Source organism: Triticum urartu, chromosome 2, assembly GCF_003073215.2.
Source record: "Triticum urartu cultivar G1812 chromosome 2, Tu2.1, whole genome shotgun sequence".
NCBI lineage: Eukaryota > Viridiplantae > Streptophyta > Magnoliopsida > Poales > Poaceae > Triticum > Triticum urartu.
Window position 1 is genome coordinate 346522592 of NC_053023.1, and position 18981 is coordinate 346541572.

The 18981-nt window shown below is 58.0% G+C and overlaps 1 protein-coding gene across 1 annotated transcript; it reads right to left on the reverse strand.

Moving 5' to 3' along the window:
• Window positions 1–1216: 1216 nt before the first annotated feature.
• LOC125541535 lies at window positions 1217–2986 on the reverse strand. Its single transcript, XM_048704918.1, has 2 exons — window positions 2584–2986; window positions 1217–1273 (listed from the first exon to the last, which is right to left on the reverse strand). The coding sequence occupies exons 1-2, from the start codon at window positions 2971–2973 to the stop codon at window positions 1247–1249; spliced, it is 417 nt and encodes a 138-aa protein (XP_048560875.1). The 5' UTR covers window positions 2974–2986; the 3' UTR covers window positions 1217–1246.
• Window positions 2987–18981: the final 15995 nt, after the last annotated feature.

An 18981-nucleotide genomic window follows, 5' to 3' on the forward strand; every position in this document is an offset into this window, starting at 1 on the left:
GTTACCGTAGGACAGACTATCGATAGATGTTTTCTTCCCTGCAGGGGTGCACCAACTTACCCACCACGCTCGATTAACTCCGGCCGGACACACTTTCCTGGGTCATGCCCGGCCTCGGAAGATCAACACGTCGCAGCCCTACCTAGGCACAACAGAGAGGTCAGCACGCCGGTCTAAATCCTATGGCGCAGGGGTCTGGGCCCATCGCCCTTTGCACATTAGCATGTTGTGAACGTGGTCGGAAGCAGAACTAGCCCCCTTAATACAAGAGCAGGCTTACGGTCCAATCTGGCGCGCGCCACTCAGTCGCTGACGTCACGAAGGCTTCGGCTGATACCACGACGTCGAGTGCCCATAACTGTCCCCGCGTAGATGGTTAGTGCATATAGGCCAGAGGCCCCTCAGATCAAATATCCAAATCGTAGTGGATTAGGAACGCGCGGTAACAAGCAGAGACTCACGATCGATGTGACCCCGTCGCCCCGTCTCGAGTACTTGCGGCAAGGGCTAAGAATGCCCGGCCAGGCCTCGTAAGTATCTCGTGGGCACCTTCCAGGTCAACCCGACTCCACATCACTCACTGTTAAGCTCGCGCGGGTACCCCTCAGGGTCGACCCGTCTTTAGTAACATGGTTCAGTGTAAAGTCATAGTAACCATAGTAACTGTGTGTCTAACACCAAAGGGAAAACCCAAGGAATCACCCCCGGTGAATTCCACTTGATGTTGTCATCAAGGTTAACGTAAGAGGATCCACCCTCAAGGTTCACGTTTGATGGGTTGCATGACAGAGCCGTAACGGAAGTGGTTAAGGAGGAAATCACCCTCGATGACCTCGACCGTATAGCTACACTACGGAGATCTCATCAGGAGTGATGTAAGAGGTTCCACCCTCGGCACTCGATGGTAACTCTACAGAGTCGTACAATTAGGGGGGTGATGTGCGGTTTCGGGGCCTGGATGTCGATCACGTTGATCGAGTCATCGAACATAAAGCGGGGCAACTAGGACAAGGTGGGGTCACTGATGGATCACTAACCATCCTATACTAAGCAGTTTAGGATAAGAAGGTAAGGTATGAAAGCAGGTAACAACCACAGGCTATGCATCAGAGTAGGATCATACAGAAAACAGTAGCAGTTCTAATGCAAGCATGAGAGGGAAAGAAATGGGCGATATCGGAATGCTCAACGGGGGTTTGCTTGCCTGGTTGCTCTGGCAAGGAGGGGTCGTCGTCGACGTAGTCGATCACAAGGGAAGCATCCGTCTCGGGGTCTACCGGAGAGAAGAGGGGGAAGAAACAGTAAATATAAAGCAAACATAGCACCACAAATCATAACATGGCAATAAGATGTGCCGGGTGTGACCTAACGCGGTAGGAGGTCATACAGGCGAAGGGGGGGAAAACATCCGGGAAAGTATCCTCGGTGTTTTGTGTTTTTGGACAGATGAACCGGAGGGGAAAAGTTGCATGTACGCTATGCTAGGGATGCGTGGTGGACGAACGGGCTGCGTATCCGGGTCCGTCTCGTCGTTCTGAGAAACTTTCATGTACAAAGTTTTTCCATCCGAACTACGGTTTATTTTATAATGATTTTTCAAAGCTTAATTGAATTCTTGGGATTATTATATTTAGCTTAAACCGAATTGGCTAAGTTAATTTTGACTAGTCAAAGGGCAGGTGTGGCCCACATGTCATAGACTATTTACCTAAACAATTAAACAAATCTAACTTATTTAAAAGGGCCTGCATGTCATCTACTACTAGACTAACTTAACACTAATTAAACCTAGTAGTACTAATCTAAGCTATGGCCGGCCACTAATGGGCATAGCCCAACCGGCCACATGCATGATGCACACATACACACACAGGAGCACACGGCCATGGCCAACTATAGGCACACACACTATGCAGAACACACACTCACCCACACATAGCTCTGTTTTCTGCTAACAAAAGATAGCATTTTACGATTTTCATACGAATTAATCCATGCATCAACTGGAATCGGTACAATGGAAACATTTGAGCCTTGACAAGTCTACTACCTAATCATATTATTTTTACAAATATTAACAACTATTTAAACGCTGATTAGGGGCTGTTTAGGGGCTTAGTCAACGTAGAAATTGCAAAGCTAACTAGCAGCAGCTACAGTAGCAAGTAGTGCAGCGACGCAGTAGCAGGTACGCAGAGCAGCAAACAACGGCCAAGTAGTGAGCAGCAGCGCAACTAGCAGCGAGGGGCAGGGGCGCGGGGCTGCATGGGCGGACGGCCGCGCGCGAGGAGCAGGCGGGCGTAGCCATGGGCAGGAGCGGGCGGCAGTTGGAGGCGAGGCCAGGGGCGGCCATGGCGCTCGAGCGTCGATGGAACCGGCGAAGCTGGGCATGGCAAAGCCCGTGGAGGAGCGCGTTGGGTCCCTGGACTTGTAAGCCAGCTAAAGGCAACGGGGCTGGACCAAATGGTCGCCGGCATGGGGCCGACGACGAGGTTAGCGGCGGAGGCGTTCGACCAACGATGGCGGCAGGGCTACGGGCTACGAGAGACGGCGCTAAGGGAGGGAAGAGAAGCGGAAGCTCACCGTGGAGCTCAAGAAAGGCTCGTTGAGCGGTTTAGGAGCGCAGGGAGACGGGATCGATGGCGGGAGGCGCACGGCGGCCGACGGGGAAGAGAGCTCGGATCCAGCGATGTGGGGGCGCCCGGCTTGAACTGGTGGTCGTAGTCGATGCAGAGGGGAGCTGCGGAGCTCATGGACGCCTTCCCATGTCGCGGTGTTGACGGAGAGCACGTCGGCGAGGTGGCCAGGGCAATGGCAGCGCTCGGGCGAGGCAGAGAGGAAGATGGGGCGCGAGGGTGTGGGAGGGAGAGTGAGGGAGGGGCGCGTTAGGGTTAGCGGGGGCGCCAGGGTCTTGAAGGGGGTGGTTCGCCGGTGGATGGTCGCCACGGCGCCGACCGGTGCCGTGGCGGGCATCGGTGGCAGCCACGGCTGCAGTGAATAGGGGAAGGGGGAAACAGGGGCGTGCTGGGCCGGCCTAGTGGCCAGTTGGGCCAAGGCCCAGGGGAGGAGGGGGAAGGCTTTTCCTCTTAAAAAAACAAATTGTTTCTATTACCTTTCCCTGTTTTGCATCTAGTTGGGACATCATATGATTTTTGCTTTGAACAAAACTTGGCACATAAATTTTAACACAATAACTTGAGATGGCACCAAAAAGTTTGGGGTCCAAGGAGTTGTGTAACCATTTTTAGAAATAGAAAAGGCCAATTTAATTGTTGTGGGACCACTAAACAATTTTCTAGGGGCACTTTGGGAATCCAAAAGAGGTTGGTTCCAACATGAAAAATACCAGGGATTATTTGCCACACTTTGAACATTTTAGTTTTCATGTTTGGCAAATTTGAATTTTTGACTTTGAATTTGAGTTTGAACATGAACAGTGATTTGGATCAAGTGAGGATTAGCAATAGTAATGTGATGACATGGCACCATTAGCAGAGGTTTACTGTAGCTCAATTATCCGGACGTCACAGCGGCCCACTGTTGATGATGGCGTCGCCTGGGGAGGTGCTAGCAAGTAGCGTTCCTTAGGGTTAGCACCTTTTGTTCCCTGCAAGGAATTAAAGCAACACCCCGTGGGGGTATGTAAGGCATCTGCCGTGCTTTTGTAATTACTATATCCTTAATATGAATTAGCATGAGGTGTCCGTTCTGTTCCGGCTAAGCTCCCCCTTTCTATCCTCACGAGGACTTGGCGCTCTACGCTGACAGGTCCCAGTCCCCAGGCAAGCTTCAGCCGTCGCTGGTATGCCAGGTTGTGATGCCGTGGTCAAGGCCAGGAGGTGAGTGGCCCGAGGTCCGGTAAGAGCCCCCGAGTCGCGATGCTCGGGAGGTCCCCTTTAGCGCTCAAGCAATCCTTGCTGGGCGAGAAAGGAAGGTCGCGTCGCCGTGACAGAGTTGCACTGGGCGGGGATTTAGCGCTGCGTTGGTCTAGCTTTTGTGACGGCGCGACTTATCTTGTGTGTCTGACGTAGTTCCTCGGAGAGACGCCTGGCCCAAGAGGCGATGGTCGAGGTGCTGCTGGGCTAGGCCCTCGCGAGCTTCTTCCCACTCCCCCGCACTTTCCTTAACGCTCTACGTCCTCAGGTCCCGGCCCTCGAGCGAGCTCAGCCGCTGCTGGTATGACAGGTCGCGACGCCGTGGGTCAAGGCCAGGGGGTGAGGGCTGGAGAGCCAGTAGGAGCCCATGAGTCGCGATGCTCAGGTACCCCCCTTTTAACATGCAAGCAGTCCGTGCCGAAGAGAGGGAGAGAGAGCTCATGATGCCCCCAACGTTTCTCCTGGAGTAGGTCCTGCACACCAATCATGAGGAGAAACAAGGCCTGTCGTTACGGTCGCCAGCCAACCTATGGTCACTCCGAGGGAGCGGTCAGGGCACTAAGGGCCTGGTGAGGTGGCGCCGTGCGGGGCTGCCGCGGCCAGAGCTCGACCACTCAGGTTTATCAACGTTGTAGGGACGGACCCGTGCGCACGTGCCATGCCAGAGCGAGCGGCTCTTCAAATAGGCGTCGATCGAGTAGGTGCTTAGGTCAGGTATGTTAAGCACATAGGAGGAAATCCAATTTCAAGCAAGCGCAAGTAAAAGCAACCGCTGTTGGGTCAGGCCCGAGCGGCGTGGGGATGATGCAGCCAGAGGGGCGCCCCCAACAGGGTAAGTAAAGAGCATAACCAAAATGGATAGATGCCGCGGGGACGGACCCACGCGGCCTGGGAATGGTGCAGCCCTGTGGGCGCTCCCAGCTGAAAGTAGAACTCTGAAAGATGTCACCTGGTGCTGTTGAACACGAAGTGATGCTGAGGAAGTGAGCGATGCGCGGTGAAGACGTCGGCCCTCATGAGCCCCCAGGCCCAGGGGCCTCGGGAGGCTCCGGTGGCACGTGCAGGTCTTCGGGGATCATCGCCACCTCCGCCAATACCGCGTGATGGCTGACCTGCTGAGCCTCCAGAATGCTCCTCAACAGGCGCTGATGTGCGGCAACCGCGCTCGGCAGGCCGAAGGGCATGCGAACGTAGCTGCGGGGTGGTCCCATGCAGCGCCCTATGGCTGAAGGCCATAGGCGCTCCTGGGACGCAGCTCGGTTGAGCCCTGGTATGTCGACGCAGATGCACAGTCCTCCATTCTCGCCTTGATGCGGGGCCACGGCAGGTAAGCGGCGGCTGCCGCGCATGACTCTGGACTCTTGTAGCTCTTGGGTTTTCCTTGCGATGAACTCCTGAGGGTTTTGTCTCCTTTGACTTGTACCTTTCTGAGGGAAGTGTGCCTGAAAGCACCCCTCCAAGTGGTGCCCGAGCACCTCCCTCGCGACCTTGGCAAGGTCGGTAGCTCTCCAAGAGAGAGCCCCCGAGCCCTGCCTAAGGAGGGCGCCGGGCACACCTTCCTATGCACGAGAGGGCGGCGCTCCCTGATCGGGCGCGAATCCTAACGCAGTACCTCCATAGGTGCCTTCTTCCTTGTGGCTCTGGCCAGGTGAGGTCTTCTTCTTCTTGAGGGTCGCCTCGGGAGGCCCCCCACTTCTACGATCTGGGTCTTCGATTGCTACGGCTTGGAACACACGCTCGAGCGAGCACACTGCGTCCCTTTCTTCACAGGGTACGGTGATGACTCCACCGCTTCCTGGCATCTTGAGGACATTGTAACCATGGTGAGTCACTACCATAAACTCGGCTAGGGCTGGGTACCCGAGGATGGCGTTTTGCGGCAGGCGGATGTGAGCGACGTCGAAGTCGATGAGCTCGGTGCGGTAGTTGTTGCGTTGCCCGAAGGTAACCGGAAGGCGAACCTGCCCAACTGGAACAGTGGAACCATGGGTGACTCCTGAGAAAGGCTTGGTTGGCTGAAGCTGGTCGTATGGCACTTGGAGATTGTCGAACGTCTCGACGGACAGGACGTTGAGTCCTGCCCTGCCATCGATGAGAGTCCTGGTGACCTGCACGTTGCTGATGACTGGGGAACAAAGCATGAGGAGGACTCCGGCCGTTGCCGCACACTTGAGCTGGTCTGCGGAACTGAATGTGATCGCGCACGAAGACCACCTGAGAGGGCGCGTGGCCTCAAGCTTGGGAAGGACTGCATTCACCTCGCGAGCAAACTGCTTGAAGATGCGTTGTGAGGCTGGGGCCTGGGCGCCGCCCAAGATGCAAGCAATTGCACGCGGCTCTTGGAAGCCCCCAGCCCCATCGTCTTGGTGTTGGTCTTCGTTCCTCCTTGGTGGGGGCGGCAGAGGAGGGAGGCCTGCGTTTCCGTGGGGACGGTCCTCACGAGGCTCGTCCCTCCCGCCTCCCTCGCGAGGCTGGTCCTGCCAATGGTCCTCGCGAGGGCGGTCATGCCATCCCTGGCGAGGGCCACGGTCTTCCCATCGTCCACCGCCTCTTCTTCCTCCTCGGCCATAGCCCCTGTCGTCGCGCTCTGGGCGTCGGCCGATTTGCCCATCTCGCACGGCTCTGAGCTCTTGACATTTGTTGGTGTTGTGGGTGTGGAGGTTGTGGTACACGCAGTACTGTCTGTCCTCGGATGACTCAGGCTGATCCCTGCCTCGCTTGGTGTCCGGTTCCGCTGCTAGCACGGCAGCCCCCTTGCGCTTCACGTCCTTGGCCTTGAGCTTCTTTTCTTCTGGGTCGGATGCCGGGAGCTCGAGGAGGGAGAGGCGCCCTTCCCCAGCCCTGGCGCACTTGGTTGCCAAGTTGAACAGCTCCAGAGATGTGCACTGGTCTTCATGGATTGCTAGCTCTTCCTTCATCTTGACGTCGCGCACGCCGTCGGAGAAGGCTGAGATGATGGCTTCTTCAGTCACCTTGGGGATCTTGAGGCGAGCGTAGTTGAAGCGCTGGATGTACTTCTGCAGGGTTTCTCCTGGCTGTTGCTTGATGCAGCGCAGGTCGCTCACGGCCGGGGGCCAGTCGCGAGTGCCCTGGAAGTTGGCGATGAAGCGGGTGCGCATCTCGCTCCAGGAGGTGATCATGCCGGGAGCCAGGTTCAGGAGCCAGGTGCGAGCGCCGTCCTTGAGCGCCATGGGGAACCAATTCGCCATGACCTTCTCGTCTCCGTTGGCGGCTACGATGCCCAGCTCATAGAGCTGCAGGAACTCCGCGGGGTCCGCTGTGCCATCGTAGCGGGGAGGGAGGTCAGGCTTGAACTTGCCTGGCCATGTGACACCGCGTAGCTCGGGGGTGAAGGCGAGGCAGCCCGCCGTGGCCACCGGCACCCTTTGCTGGTGCTGGACTAATTCTTACGGGTCACCACGCGCCGCCACTGGGAGCAGCGCGGGGTTTTGTTGTGGAGGCGCTAGGGCGCGATCTTGGCGCGCCGGCGTTGGGAGTGCGCGAGCACCTTCCCGGGGACGTGGGATCTCTTGGCAACTCCCTTCTTGCTGTTCAGGCGCCGGACGTGGAGGGTCTCGGCCTGGGGCTGCACGCCTTGGAGCCAAGGCACCTTCTTGGGGAGGAGGCGGCGGAGGCGCCTCCTGATCCTTGCCCCCTGCACGGGACGGAGGGCGAGGCAGCGAGAGGGACCGCAAGGGGGAGCCCCCTGTGGCACTGACGAGCTCGGTGATGCGGGAGAGCCAGTCCTAGTAGAGGTCGTCGACGGGGCGATAGTGCAGGAGCTCCCGCGCCAAGAGTAGTGAGGCGTGCGCATCCATGGGTGCGCGATGGGCGTGGGACGACGAGCCAGCTGGAGTTAGCAACGTGGTGGCGGTGCGGCCATCCCGCCGCACCGAGGGGTGCTGGGACGAGGCCTGCTGCTCGTTCCCCGCCGGGCCGGTGGCGGCATTGGCTGCGGGCGACGGGGAACGACGAGGGGGGCCACCGACGGGCGTCATCTGGGCGACGCGAGCGGCGTGAGCAGCCCGGCGCTCGGCGTGAGCCCGACGAGCGTCAGCCATGGACACGCCAGAAGATCACACGCGAACAGCAGAAGGAAGATTCCGGCGCACCCCTACCCGGCGTGCCAAATGTCGGGTTTCGGGTTCCGGCAGACCCTTGAGGTTCGAACACTGGGGTGCGCGCGGAGATCTCCCCCCTACCGATCTACGTCTGATCCTCTCATGCGAACTAAGATGAAAAATGATGAACAACACAAGGGACACGATGTTTATACTGGTTTGGGCCACCGTTGTGGTGTAATACCCTACTCCAGTGCATGGTGTGGTGGATTGCCTCTGGGGCTGATGATGGATAGTACAAGGGAAGAACAGCCTCGCAAGAGGTGTTCTTGAGCTGGTGCGATGAACTGCTAGGGTGAGTTCAGTCGCCTCTCTCTCTCTCTGCTATGGTTCTACCAGATTTCCAGCCGTCGTGGTCTCTCTGGGGGTGTCCCCCTACTCTGTGGTGGCTAGCTCTATTTATAGAGGCCCTGGGCCTCTCCCCAAATAATGAGCGGGAAGGGCGCCAACAATTGGCCATTTCGAAGGGGAACGTCTAGTACAAGTTATCCTGGCCAAAGGTGGTCTTCGGCTGCCAAAAGCACTAGCGATGACGCCGTCTTGGGCTCCACGGTGAACTTCGTCCTGCCGTCCGGCTGGTCTTGGTCTCATTGCACCGGAATGGTAACCTTTGCCTGATGCCTTGGCCTGTGCTTGCCCCCTTTGCACCAAAGGGGAAACAAGGACACTGCGCAGGCTGGCGCCCGCGTGGCGCCCGCCTGGTCTCGATCGTCATGGCTTGCGTCATGGGATCCTCGCGAGGTACCCTTGCCTTGATCTCTCTGCCTCCTCATGAGCCTGCGTGATGAGGCTGCCTCTAAGGAAGCTTCCTGTCGTCCGCCCTGCGAGGTTTGGCCCCTCGCGAGGGTCTTGAGCTTGAGCTGATGAAGATGGGCCGCGTTGGGCCCCCGCATGAGCCACGCCGCAGGCTGTAGGCAGGAAAGTCTGGGGACCCCCGTTCTCAGAACGCCGACAAGGTGCTGGACCATGAATTTCCAGAGGGATTCAAACCCGTAAACATAGAGGTGTACGACGGAACAACAGACCCTGGGGTCTGGATTGAGGACTATATCCTCCATATCCACATGGCTCGAGGAGACGATCTCCACGCCATCAAGTACTTACCCTCAAGCTCAAAGGGCCAGCTCGGCACTGGCTTAAAAGCCTCCCCGAAAACTCCATTGGAAGTTGGGAAGAGCTCGAATACGCCTTTCGGGCAAATTTTCAAGGGACCTATGTCCGACCACCGGATGCATACGATTTAAGTCATATAACTCAACAGCCCGGAGAGTCAGCCCGAAAGCTTTGGAACAGGTTCCTCACTAAGAAGAACCAAATAGTAGACTGTCCGGACACCGAAGCCTTAGCAGCTTTCAAGCATAGCGTTCGAGACGAATGGCTCGCCAGACACCTCGGCCAAGAAAAGCCGAGAACAATGGCAGCATTAACAAGCCTCATGACCCGCTTTTGCGCGGGTGAGGACATCTGGTTATCCCGATGCAGCACCAGCGACCCAAGTACATCCGAAGTCAGGGACGGAAACGGGAAATCACGACGCAGCAAAAACAAGCGCTGGAATAAAGAAGACAACCCGAAGAGTACAACGGTAAACACCGGATTCATAAGCTCTCGGCCAGGTTAGCAAAAGCCGCCCTCCAAAGGCAACAGAGACGAACTGTCCAGCCTAAACAAGATTCTGGACCAAATATCTCAGATCCATAGTACCCCCGACAAACCTACAAATCATACCCATAGAGAATGTTGGGTCTTCAAGCTGTCCGGCAAGCTCAACGCCGAACATAAGGGGCAGGATACACCAAGCGAAGACGAGGACGAGCCTCACAAGCAAAGCATTGGGGAACAAAAGAAATTCTCACCTGAAGTTAAAATAGTCAACGTGTTACACGTAATAAAGGGGAGAAACAAAGCGGCACTCCCAGAGACACATGCCCCAGGGCCTATCACCGCGGAATTCCGCCACTGGTTGTCCCAACCGATCACTTTTGACCATCGGGATTACTCAGCAAGTGTCCGGCATGCAGGATGGGCTGCTTGGTGTTAGACCCAATAATTGACGGACACCACTTCACACGAGTTTTGATGGACGGCGGCAGCAGTTTAAATCTGATATATCAGGACACAGTACGCAACATGGGGATAGACCCAACAAAAATTAGCCATAGCAATACTACCTTTAAAGGAGTAACGCCAGGCCCAGAAGCCCATTGCACGGGCTCCCTGCCACTAGAGGTTATATTCGGCTTCCCCGATAACTTCCGTAGCGAAAAATTAACCTTCCACATCGCTCCGTTCCAAAGCGGCTATCAAGCACTACTCGGACACGAAGCTTTCGCTCGCTTTAACGCAATACCACATTACGCATCCCTCATGCTTAAGATGCCCGGTCCACGCGGCACCATTACAGTAAATGGAAATATTGAGCGCTCCTTGCACGCAAAAGACCGTGCGGCTGCCTCGGCAGCCGCACACTAAACGGCCTCACTAACTAAAGCATCTGACAGGTCGTTAAGACCCCCTGCCACTAGAGGTTATATTCGGCTTCCCCGATAACTTCCGTAGCGAAAAATTAACCTTCCACATCGCTCCGTTCCAAAGCGGCTATCAAGCACTACTCGGACACGAAGCTTTCGCTCGCTTTAACGCAATACCACATTACGCATCCCTCATGCTTAAGATGCCCGGTCCACGCGGCACCATTACAGTAAATGGAAATATTGAGCGCTCCTTGCACGCAAAAGACCGTGCGGCTGCCTCGGCAGCCGCACACTAAACGGCCTCTAACTAAAGCATCTGACAGGTCGTTAAGACCAGACGCGGTTGGACGAGTCGACGCAGTTATATGTAATTGTATACAGGTTTGATGGCTATACCCCTATTACAATACAAGGGGCTCAACCGCGCAAACAAGTGGCAATTAGGCTCAACTTTACTCATTGAACTATACATATTTTCTTTAGTACAACCTACCTTTTTGTACGACAACTTTTCAACTAAGTTCCTCTCTTTTACAGATGACCATCGTGCTACACCCGTCCATGATACGGCACAACGGAGACACAGGCGCAGACGTGCAGCAGGGACCCATTCCAATGATTCTTTTTATATTAAGACCCTGCGTAAACCTTTTTTACTGTCTCTTGTTGATACACATCCCCAGATTCTCAGTACAATTGAGAAGGATGATGGCGTATTAGCATGTGGCCACGTCAGAATATTGCGCATACCTGGACACCAGGGGCTTATTACAAAGGGCATTGTCTAGGCCCGGTTCACACCATAAAGACCGAATACCTTAGGGAGTGTTCGGCGTCGCGAGTTTGGCCTTATATGCATCAGCTCCGAATCATGTCTTTGGTCAAATGTTAGGTTTGCCCGGCTCCTGTGTTTTTCTGCCTTACGTTCCACTCTATCGGCTAAGGCGGCACTAGGAGAACTACTGCGATTGTGCCCTGGTTCATCCGGACGAGCACCTCAGTAGAGAAAGCCGAAAACTGACTGTCATGATATAGCGTGAGACTGGTCAACCACTCGATGACCTACGACCTACCGGAATCTTCGGGATTCCTCCGCCTTAACGAAGGGCCGTTTCTCGGCCAGGCATGTACCCACCCCGAATTCGGATGAATGCGGAGCCACCAGGGGCTATATAGTAGCCCCACTGTCAAACTCCTCTGGCTAAGTGAAAGTGTTAAAGCATTATAGTCTGGTTACCTAGTTTGCTGCACTATCACCTCCTTAATGGATGAAGACGTTGGATCAAGTGTGAACATGCATCTTCTGCGAACACCCCCGCATTATATGCGTGGGGGCTGAAGCCGACGACTGCAATCTTTCAGGTTATATACATATATACATAAACGGCCGCACAGGAGGCATCATAATACTTTCGGGCAAAAGTATAAATACAGCTTTGATAAACTTAATAAAACATTGTTTTTACAATGGGAATACATGTCATTCAAACATAATATTCTTTGAGCACTGGGCCTCTATTGAACGAGCGCCTTCAAGAACTTCTTCAAAATAGTGCTCGGCAGCCATTCGGCCTATCGCCGAGCCCTGCGCCGCGATAGTGGTGGCATCCATCTCCGCCCAGTATGTTTTGACACGGGCAAGGGCCATCCGCGAGCCTTCTATGCACATCGACCTCTTCATCGCATTAATACGTGGCACCACACCAAGGAACTGCTGCACCAAACTAAAATAGTTGTTCGGCTTTGGCCTTTCCGGCCACAGATGATCCACAACAGACCTCATGGCGAGTCCGGACAATCTATTCAGCTCGGCCCATTCGGCAAGCCGATCAGTCAATGGAAGCGGACGCTCTAGAACATTAAACTGTGACCAGAATTGTCGGATTTTGGGTTCCGGCAGACCCTTGAGGTTCGAACACTGGGGTGCGCGTGGAGATTTCACCTTCTACCTACCTGCACCCCTCCGCCTCGCTAAGATCTAAGCAATGGAAATAACAACACGAATGACACAGGGTTTATACTGGTTCGGGCCACCGTTGTGGTGTAATACCCTACTCGAGTGTGTGGTGTGGTGGATTGCCTCTTGGGCTGGCGATGATGAACAATACAAGGAAGAACAGCCTTGCGAGGGTCTGCTCTTGGCTGGGGCGATGAACTGCTAGGAGGAGTTCAGTCACCCTTCTCTTTCTCTCTCTCTTCTCTTTTTCTCGTCCTTCGTCCCCCCGCCCCCTTGTTCTGTGGATGGTTGGTCCTATTTATAGAGGCCCTGGTCCTCTTCCCAAATATCAAGCGGGAAGGGAGCCAACAATGGCGGGCTAATTTGAAGGGGGACAACTAGTACTAGCTATCCTGACAAAAGTAGTCTTCGCCTGCACAAAGCTCTGGTGGTGACGCCGTCTTGGGCTCCACAATGACCTCCGTCTTGCAGTCCTCCTAGTCTTGGTCTTGTTGCACCGAAATGGCAACCTGATGCCTCGGTACTCCGCGGCTGCGCTTGCTCCCTTTCCACCAAAGAGGGAAGGAGGACGCTGCGCAGGCTGGCACCCGCCTGGCGCCTTCGGTCGTCATGGCTTGCGTCACGGGCACCTCGTGAGGTACCCCGCCTTGATCTCTCCGCCTCCTCATGAGCCAGCCTGATGAGGCCGTGCCTGAGGAAGCTCCGCGTCGTCTGCCCCGTGAGGCTTGGCCCCTCGCGAGGGTCTTGGGTCTGTGTTGGTGAAGATGGGCCGTGCTGGGCCCCCCTTTGAGCCACGCTGCAGGCAGGAAAGTCTAGGGACCCCCGTTCCCAGAACGCCGACAGTAGCCCCCGGGCCCAAGGCGCGCCCGGACTTGGCCGTGCAGGGAGGCGGAAGGGCAAGAGCGAAGCGCCGCGGGCCCTAACAGCCTGCAGCCTTGGGTGCCGCATGGCGGTTGATTGGACGTGGGCGCCTCCACTTCCCCATGGCGCCTCGGCAACTGCACGAATTGGACAAGTCCCTGCATGCAAAGCGGGTCATGATTACCTGCGATCGTCGAGGTCGACGGTTTGGCCTTCGCCGGCTATAAGTATGGAACGGCGCGCGCCCTTCCAGTTCACCCCCCCTTGCTTCTCCTTCTTCCCGGTCCTTGCTCCGTCTTGCTACGATGGCTCCGGTCCACCGGTTCTCGACGATAGAGAAGGGAAAGGCTCCCCGAGAGGAACCTGACCCCCTCCCGCCGAAGAAACGGCTCGTCCCCCATGGCCCGGACGAGGGGGCCCATCAGGTGGTGTCGAGGCCTTGGTGCGAGCAGGCACCGCCGGGGTTCCCGCTTCCCTTGTATGCCCACATCGAGGGCCCTGAAGGAGCTGATGCTGATCGCCACGGGCGGCGCCGCCGTTGGCGTCGACGGGTCACGAAGGTGTGGGTCGTCCCCCCTGGGGTCCACACCGAGGGCTCCTCCCGAGAGCTCGTGCTCCACGTCCCCATGCCTCCTCAGTCTTGGATCCGCCTTCCTCCATTCTTCGCCTCCATCGTCCCGCAGGGGGAGCCCCTGGGGCTTTGGCTGCAGCACGCCGGCTGCAGCACCCTCGCGACCGAGGCAGAGGTCGCGGTCGTTGCCCCGGGCGAGGTCTTCATGACTCGAGGCTGGAGCGAAATCGCCCGGGTTTGCAGGACAAGAGGTGCCTTCACGATCCACTTGGAGTACGACGGTGCTTCGGTGATGTTCTTCAAGGTCTTCGATGCGAACGGGCGCCGGCTGGAGTGCTGTCCCGGGAGAGGTGGCCGGGACTCGGCTGCGGCGAGGACTGGGCCCGCTGACCGCTCCCTTGGCGTCTCCTCAGGCGGTGGAGGCGTCGGAGGTTCCAGCGATTCCGGCGAGCTCTTCGCGACTCCGGAGACGAGCGACGACAGCTACGAGCCCCCGAGCTGGCGCCGCTCCTGGAGCAGGGTGGGCTCGTCAGGCCGCCGCCGACTCTGATCTGGATGGGGTTGGCACTGGTGCTTGACGGCCCACTGTTGATGATGGCGTCTTCTGTAGGGGCACGCGTAGTAAGTGTCCCTTTAGGATCTGTTCCCTCGAGAATCAGGGGTCGCTCTCTGGCGTGTCGCCGGGTCCGTGCATCGGCAGGCGCGAGGTTGCTCGGCGAGGTCCTCGCGTGTCCCTCCCCTCTCGCCTTTGCTCCCCTTTCTGGTTCGCGCTCTTGAAGATGTCACCCTTGGCCTTGGCCCCATGGCGGAGGCCGAGGCGCGTGTCCTGTCTTCTGCAGCACTGACGCGGGTGCTCACCCACATCTACCTTCGCGATCCCGACGTCGACCTCGACGGCCTGCTGGAGCCAGTAATCGGCGAGCGTGCCGCTGCCACTGCCGAGGCCGTGAAGGGTCACGCGGAGGCTCTGCTGGGGAAGTTCCGGGCCTTCAGCACCAAGCCGAAGCAAGGCGCTGCCGACCCCGCCGCTCCATGAGGCGCACCCACTCCGTGACGCTCCACCGCCGACAAGTGACTCCGTTGTGGCTCCTGTCCTGCCTTTAATTCCTGCACATGTATCATGCCTCGGGGAGGCGTTTAAACTTGCGTTTGGCATTGAGATAATAGTGTGGACTGTGATATTTTCTTTTGAATTCCTTGAAATTTGCGCTTTTCCTTCCTACTTGCTTATGTTCTACGCCGACAGAGCCCGACCCCGTGCATACCTCACCCAGCATTAGTCCCGACCGGAAACCAGGACAGGGCCAAGGAGTGAGGGGCTACGTGACAAGTTAGGCTCCTGAGTCGCGATGCTCAGGAGTCCCCCTTGGCGCACGAACAGCAAGTAGGGAGGTGTGATGTGGGTGGATCTACCGTTCTACGTCTGCAGAGCCCGGCCGCGCGCATACCTCACCCAGCGTTAGCCTTTCGGAACTAAGGAGTGAGGGGCTACGTGACCAGTTAGGCTCCTGAGTCGCGATGCTCAGGAGTCCCCCTTGACGCTCAAACGGCCTTCATACCTTGGCTCCGCTCGGGGAGAGACGCGCGACAAACCAGGCCCGGGGGGGGGGGGCTGGCAGGGCGGCGTGCGTCTGGGCGTGACCCAGGTGCAGCTCCCGTGCCCAGCCCCCTCGCGCGGCACTCCCGAGGGGAGGCGTTACGATGAGGCTAGACACTGAGCTCTGGGCTCCCTGAGGTTGATGCGGCCTGGGGGCCACCCTCAGTTGTTTATCACCAGCGCGGAGCATAGCGCTTCCGTATGTGTACGAGCATAGCCGCTCCTCGGCAGTGTCGTCAGCCAGCGCGGAGCATGGTGCTTCCACTGGTACGTGGGAGGGGGCTCCCCTCTGGGAGGAGCCCCCGGGGCGTGTACAGCCCCGCCTTGAGACATGGCTGGCACGGTAGGGCCTAGCGATCGAGGTGTATCTGGGCACCCGTGGCCCAGCGCGGGACTCACGGGACCCTACCTCTAGGCGGGTTGCGCCTGGCACTGGGCCTTATCTTGTGATGTGTCCCTGCAAATTTGGTTAGATGCCGGCACTCTACGTCCTCGGGTCCCAGCCCTCGAGCTGGTCTCAGCCGTCGCTGGTATGCCAGGTCGCGATGCCGTGGACAAGGCCAGAGGGTGAGGGATGGAGAGCCAGTAAGAGCCCTGAGTCGCGATGCTCAGGTACCCCCCCTTTAACGTGCAAGCGGTCGGCATGGAGAAGAAGAGGTGCCGTGGGCCGGCATCAAATAATCAAGCATGGTGGGTATGACGCATAACCAGAAATAACTGCAAATGAGATACACGCCGCTGGGTCTGGCCCGAGCGACTTGGGGATCGTGCAGCCCAAGGGGCGCCCCCAACAAGGTAAGCTAACAGCATGAAATAAAAGGGATACATGCCGCAGGGACGGACCCATGCGGCCTGGGAATAATGCAGCCCTGGGGGGGCGCTCCCAGCTGGAAGTAAAACTCGAAAGATGTCACCTGATGAGGTTGAGGACGAAGGGTTGTTGGTGTAGCAAACTCGGTGGGCTGCGGAAGCCGATCCTCACGAGCCCCAGGCACAGGGGCCTCAGGAGGCTCCGGGGGCGCTCGTGGCTCCCTACGGGCCATCTCCATCTCCGCCAGGGATGCGGAACGCCTGGCCTCTTGTGCCTCCATGATGCCCCTCATGAGGCGCTGATGCGTGACAGCCGCGTTCGGCAAGCCGTAAGGCATGCGAACGCAGTTGTGGGGTGGACCTCCGCAGCGCCCCACTCGCGAGGGCCAGAGGAGCTCCAGAGAGGCGACTCGGTTGAGCCCTGGTATGTCGATGCAGATGCGCAGCGCACCATCCTCGCCTGGATGGGGGGCCACTGCTGGTAGACGGCGGCCGCCTTTCATGACCCTTGACTCCTGTAGCTCCTGAATGGCCTTGCTGACGAACTCCTGAGGGTCTGGCTCTCCTTGCCTTACTCCTTCTGAGGGAAACGTGCTTCGAAGCACGCCTCCATGTGGTGCCCAAGCGCCTCCCTCGTGACCCTAGCCAGGTCGGTGGCCCTCCAGGGGAGAGCCACCGAGCCCTGCCTGAGGAGGGTGCCGGGCGCGCTTTCCTATGCGACGGAAGGAGGTTCCCCCTGGGCAGGCACGGGCCCAGAGGGGCCTGCCTCCTGAGGGGCCGGGCCAGACAATGTCTTCTTCTTATTGGGGGCAGTCTCGGGAAGCCTCCTGCTTCCGTGATCCGGGTCTTCCAGTGACGCGGCATGAAAGGCTCGTTCCAGGGAACACACCGCGTCCTTCTCTTCACAGGGCACTGTGATGACTCCGCCACTTCCTGGCATCTTGAGGACATTGTAGCCGTGGTGAGTTACGGCCATGAACTTGGCCAGCGCCGGGTACCCAAGGATGGCGTTGTACGGCAGGCGAATGTGAGCGACGTCGAAGTCGATGTGCTCGGTGTGGTAGTTGTCGCGTGCCCCGAAGGTGACAGGGAGGCGGACCTGCCCAATCGGGACCGTGGAGCCGTCGGTGATTCCATAGAAGGGCTTGGTTGGCTGAAGCTGGCTATAGGGCACTTGGAGATTGTTGAATGTTTCTACGGACAGGACGTTGAGCCCTGCCCCGCCATCGATGAAGGTCCTGGTGACCACCACGTTGCTGATGATTGGGGAACAAAGCATCGGGAGGACTCCGGCTGTAGCCGCACACCTAAGCTGATCTGCTGAGCAGAACGTGACGGCGCACGCCGACCACCTGAGAGGGCGCGTGGCTTCAAGCCTGGGGAGGACTGCATTCACTTTGCGGGCGAACTGCTTGAAGATGCATTGAGAGGCTGGGGCCTGAGCCCCGCCCAGGATGTAGGCGATCGCGCGCGGCTCCTGGAAGCCCCCAGCCCCCTCATCTTGGTGGCGGTCCTCGTTTCTCCTTGGCTGTGGCGGCAGCGGAGGGAGGCCTGCGTTGCCATGCGGGCGATCCTCGCGAGGCTGATCCTTCCAGTCTCCCTCGCGAGGCGGGTCTTGCCAGCGATCCTCGCGAGGTTGATCGCGCCACCCTTGGCGCGGGCTACGGTCTTCCCAGCGTCCTGCGTTCCTTCCTCCTCCTCGACCGTAGCCCCGGTCACCGCGGTCGGGGCGATGGCCGATCCTTCCTTCTCGCACGGCTCGGAGCTCTTGACATTCGTTGGTGTTGTGGATGTGGAGGTCGTGGTACACACAGTACCGACTGCCCTTGGAAGGTTCGGGCTGATCTCTTCCCCGCTTAGTGTCCGGTTCTGCCGCGAGCATGGCAGCCCCCTTGCACTTCACGTCCTTGGCCTTGGGCTTCTTCTCTTCTGGGTCTGCTGCAGGCAGCTCGAGGAGGGAGAGACGCCCTTCCTCAGCCCTAGCGCACTTGGTCGCCAAGTTGAACAACTCCAAGGAAGTGCACAGGTCTTCATGCATCGCCAGCTCCTCCTTCATCTTGACGTCGCGCACGCCGTCGGAGAAGGCTGAGATGATGGCCTCTTCAGTCACCTTGGGAATCTTGAGGCATGCATTGTTGAAGCACTGGATGTACTTCTGCAGGGTCTCCCCGGGTTGTTGCTTGATGCGGCGCCTGTCGCTCACGGCGGGTGGCCGGTCGCGAGTACCTTGGAAGTTGGCGATGAAGCGGGTTCACACCTCGTCCCAGGAGGAGATCGTGCCTGGAGCCAGGTTCAGGAGCTAGGTGCGGGCCCCGTCCTTGAGCACCATGGGAAACCAGTTCGCCATGACCTTCTCGTCTCCGTTGCCAGCTTCGATGCCCAGCTCGTAGAGCTGGAGGAACTCCGCAGGGTCAGCCGTGCCGTCGTAACAAGGAGGCAGGTCCGGCTTGAACTTTTCGGGCGACGCGACGCTGCGTAGCTCGGCGGTGAAGGCACGGCAGCCTGCTGTGGCCACGGGAGGCCTTGGGTGACGGAGAGCTTGGTCCTGCATGTCCCCACGCGCTGCAGCTGGGTCTTGACGTGCGGGAGCAGGAGCATGGTCGCGACGTGCTAGAGCAAGGAGCGCCCGTGCAGCTTCTTGCGGGCGAGGGACTTCTTGGCAGCTCTGCTCTTGCCGCGCTGGCCCCTGACGGAGCGAGTTTCGCCCAGGGGCCG

What these genes read in the sequence shown, in the direction of transcription:
- LOC125541535 (XM_048704918.1), bottom strand. Translation starts at nt 2,973, where the DNA reads ATGCCCGCCACGGCACCGGTCGGCGCCGTGGCGACCATCCACCGGCGA. An exon ending in AGCCTTTCTTGAGCTCCACG is followed by an intron (nt 1,274 to 2,583) that starts GTGAGCTTCCGC and finishes TCTCTCCGGTAG; the next exon opens with ACCCCGAGACGGATGCTTCC.